The sequence below is a fragment of the Ursus maritimus genome, unplaced genomic scaffold (genome assembly GCF_017311325.1).
Source record: "Ursus maritimus isolate PB19 unplaced genomic scaffold, ASM1731132v1 scaffold_12, whole genome shotgun sequence".
NCBI classification, from domain to species: domain Eukaryota; kingdom Metazoa; phylum Chordata; class Mammalia; order Carnivora; family Ursidae; genus Ursus; species Ursus maritimus.
In genome coordinates, this window is record NW_024423564.1 from 69227362 (window position 1) to 69231931 (window position 4570).

Below are 4570 nucleotides of genomic sequence, written 5' to 3' on the forward strand. Positions count from 1 at the left end.
GCCCCAGGGAGGCGAGGGCGTGCAAGACAGTTTTGAGGAGTCTCAGACTGGGTCCAGAGCTCATATAGGCTTTAACACCATCTCATAATCTTTCTCTGTCTCCATCTAAGCCTATACCTACCGAAGACTAGGTGGTCAGAGGCAGACAAGATCTGGGTAGAGAAGCCAAGATGAGAAGAAGAGGAGATTGGCCTAAAGACCAGGAGCAGGAAGACCAGCCATCTGTCCATTGTTGGCCTGTGAGCCTGGGGATCCTGGCCCCCGTTGATGAATCCTTTGGTGTTGCCTGAGATGGTCAGATCTCATGAACAGTCGGCCGCACTGATCACATCTATGTGGTCGATATCCGGTGTGTATCCTCATATGTCGTCCAAGCTCATCAGAACGGAAGAAAGACCACATACAGCCTTCCCATATGCATTTATAGGGCCTTTCACCTGTGAGGAGGTGACAAGGGACAGAAGATATTAAGTAGAAGAATATGCCAGCAGGTGCAACGGGAGGGGTCTGACTCTATTGAGGAAGAGCAGTCAAGGCTGAGAAACCAGAAGAAAACCAAGGACCAAGGGAAAGTGGTGAGGAGGCAACACAATCAGCAGATTCTGGCAAGGCCACATGGGACGGTGGGAAAGCAAAGTGGTGGGGCCCATACAGCTTGACCCCAAGCTTGAAGGATGGCCAAGCGAATCCCAAGCCATTACAAACCAGTGGTCTAGCACAAATCTAAAGCCTAGAGACTCTTCTACCCCACCCAACACTACCCCACCTGACACCTCATTCACCTGTGTGTTTGCGTTGGTGACTCACGAGGTGGGAGCGCTTAGTATAAGCTTTTCCACAGCTTTCATATTGGCAGCAGTAAGGCCTTGAAACCAGGCCTCTCCTCCTGAGAGCCCTTTCCTGGGCCCTGGAGTTCTGCTCTGCTCTCTGTGGAGCATGCATGGGTTGCTCGGGTAAGGGGTCTTCCTGGGAGCCCGGTTGGCAAAGAGAGTCCTGGGATTCTAAAGCCAGAGATGATGGGGACCCAGCAGGGTTCATCCTAAACACATGGGATTCTCTAGGGGGCAATATTTGAGTCAAAGAAGGGAGCATTGCCTGGGCTTCAGTAGAAGGCATGGTTGGGGCCAGTAACATCTTAGGTATTAAAGAGTCTCTGTTAGAAGGTACTGTTAGGGGGCCAGAATAAGGCATTGTTGGCACATTGATGGGGGATGTCACTGAGATTCCATTAGGAGCTGAGACTGGCAGCCCACTGGGGGGCATCCTTAAATTTCTACCAAAGGTCATGGCCAGCCCTGGAGTACTGGGCTCTCCTAAGGGCATCATCTGGGGCCCCTTGAAAATCATCATTCCTGGCTGGGCGGGAGATATTCCCTCACAGTAAATCATCTGGGAAGGAGTGCGTGTCACTTGGGAGCAGTAGCTCACACCATGTTCAGGCAGCGACATACTGAACTGTGGCCCCATTTCACTTGCATTCTGCCTGGGTGCCTCAGCTAAAGCCAAGGGGATCCTCTCCAGCTCTGTGCACTGAAGAAAGTGTTGAATGCCTGATGCGCCATCATTCCAAGAGGTGTGCACTCCACTGCGTCTAGGAGATGGAGACATGTCCAAGATGGACATTGACTTCTCGGTATCCTTGAAGAGAGAACAGTGAAATTCACCCTAGTTCAAATTCCAGGTCCACACGTCCCTCCTTTCCCATCTCCAGACCCAAACCTAATCCCGCCTCCAATATCTCTTGCCTAAATTATCCTACCTCCAAGACATTCTCCAGTTTGGATGTTCCAAGATGCAGGTCTGGCTGATAGGAGCACAGTGGAGCCCTAGATGTGACTCATGCCATTTTTCCTCCTTGTCATGTTTTTGTTTATTTCATAAAAAGCAACAAAGAGAGCAAATAAAATACTCCACAACCTACGCCTTCAGCAAAACTTTGATCTTTAAGTGTGAGGGTGAAAGAGCATCCAAAATCAGCAGGAGTGCAGAAAGCCACAAGAGTAGGAAGAACTGAGAGTTCAGATGGGTCATGGCTCTAGGCAAACTTAAGAAAGCATCTGCAAATATTTACTTTCGGAAGACAGTCTCAGCTCAGTTGGAACTGGAAGAGGCGAGGAAAAGAGGCAGACTTTTAACACAGGTAGGAGACTGGCTTGGAAGTCAAGAGGCAGTATTCCTGGGTGACTGAGTGGTGTGAAGGGAAGCAGAGAAGAGACTGGTGGTGGAACCTCTTGAAACAGGACAGAATCCAAGAATCATATTTTCTAAAGCTGGCCATCACTGTAGCATTAGAGAGAGCTCTTGAGCTGAGAAACAGGGAAAGTCACCCCATAACCTCCCATCTACTCCTCCACTGTGACAGTCCAGAAAAGACCAAACCATTCAAACATGAAAACCAAAACATAAGTTAAAAATACAGTATCCATAAAAGATACTAAAACATCAACAGAAACTGAAGACTGCAATCTCAAAAAAAAAAAAAAAATTTCAGGGCTCCTGGGGGGGGTTCAGTCAGTTAAGCATCTGCCTTCAGCTCAGGTCATGATGGGGCGGGGGTCCTGGGATGGAGCCCGGTATCTTTCCCTCTGCCCCTCCCCCTTGCTCATGCTCATGGGCTCTCTCGCTCTCTTTCTCTTAAATAAATAAAATCTTGTAAAAATTCACCAGAAAAAATGTTGCCACAGATCAAGGAAAAATGAGCAACATTCTCTCCCTCTCTCTCTCTCTCTCTCTCTCTCTCTCACACACACACACACACACACACACAAAGAAAGCAAACTTAAGAAAGCAATTTCGGCTCTTACACCAATTACAGAAACATCACAGAGCAGAAATAGTGGAATTCAAAGAAGTTAAGTCCAGATAATAGGCTACAAATTATATTAGAGGGGAGGGAGGGGACAATGATAAGGGGCATTGGAGGAGCTTCTGTGGTGGTGGCAATGTTTCACAGATCTCCACTTTGTAATAATCCATTAGGCTGTACACTTATCTTCACTTCTCTGAGTGTTATTTTTCATTAAAATAGTTTCAAAATAATACTGTGAGAAATCAGGATTTTCAGCAAGTGAAAAATTCTATTACAAAAATCAGAGTAAAAATCAAGTAACAATAATGGTGAATTTAAATAGGAAATATTCTATACATTTTCCCACCTAAGAGGGAATTTATAGCTATAAATGCTTATAATAACAAAAAATATACCAACAACCTAGCTTTACACCTTAAGGAACTAGAAAAAGAAGAATGAACTAACCCCAGAGCTATAGATATTAGAAGGAAATATTAGAATATCAATGAAACCAAGAGTTGGTTTTTGAAGAGATTAACAAAATTGCCAAACCTTTAGCTAGATTGACCAAGAAAAACATGAAACTGAGGACATTACTACCAATTTTACAGAAATTAAAAAGATTATGAGAGTACCATGAACAATTTCATGCCAACAATTTGGATAACCTAAATGAAATGGATAAATTCCTAAAAAGAGAAAAACCTACCAACACTGAATCATGAAGAAATAGAAAATCTATACAGACCCATAACTAGTAAAGAGACTGAATCAGTAATCGAAAGCCTCCAGAACAAAAAAAAAGCCTGAACTTGATGGCTTCATGGTGAAGTCTAAACATTTAAACAAAGGTATCGACGCTTCTCAAATTCTTCCAAAAAACAAAAGAGGAGGGGCGCCTGGGTGGCACAGCGGTTAGGTGTCTGCCTTCGGCTCAGGGCGTGATCCCGGCGTTATGGGATCGAGCCCCACATCAGGCTCCTCTGCTGGGAGCCTGCTTCTTCCTCTCCCACTTCCCCTGCTTGTGTTCCCTCTCTCGCTGGCTGTCTCTATCTCTGTCAAATAAATAAATAAAATCTTAAAAAAAAAAAAAAGAGGAGGGAATATTTACTAACTCATTCTAGCATTGCCTTGATACCAAAGCCAGACAAAGACATCACAAGTAAAATAAACAACAGACCAACATCTTTCATGAATATAGATGCAAAAAATTCCTCAAAAAAAATTTAACAAATTAAATCCACCAGCATATTTTTTTCCACCAGATATTAATCAGATTATACAACATGACCAAGTGTAATTTATTCCAGGAATGCAAGGCTGATTCAGCATCTGAAAATCAAAGTAAAATAAAGGGCGGGGGAGCAGAAAAAGCATTTGGAACAATCCAATACCCCTCGTGATTAAGGTAAAAAAAAAAAAACTCTCAAAAAACCGAATAGAAAAAAAACCTTCCGGGGCGCCTGGGTGGCACAGTGGTTAAGTGTCTGCCTTCGGCGCAGGGCGTGATCCCGGCATTACGGGATCAAGCCCCACGTCAGGCTTCTCCACTATGAGCCTGTTTCTTCCTCTCCTACTCCCCCTGCTTGTGTTCCCTCTCTCGCTGGCTGTCTCTATCTCTGTCGAATAAATAAATAAAATCTTTAAAAAAAAAAAAAAGAAAAGAAAAAAAACCTTCCAACTTGATAAGGATGCCGGCTTTTACCATTTTTATTCAATATTGTATTGGAAGTTCTAACCAGAGCAATTAGATAAGAAAAACAAAGGGCATCTATGGGG

The 4570-nt window shown here is 44.2% G+C and overlaps 1 protein-coding gene across 1 annotated transcript; it reads right to left on the reverse strand.

Annotated features, from left to right (window-relative positions):
- Window positions 1-436: 436 nt before the first annotated feature.
- KLF17 (Kruppel like factor 17) lies at window positions 437-2507 on the reverse strand. The gene has a single exon (XM_008699312.2). The coding sequence runs from the start codon at window positions 1621-1623 to the stop codon at window positions 775-777; it is 849 nt and encodes a 282-aa protein (XP_008697534.2). The 5' UTR covers window positions 1624-2507; the 3' UTR covers window positions 437-774.
- Between the last annotated feature and the right edge of the window lie 2063 nt (window positions 2508-4570).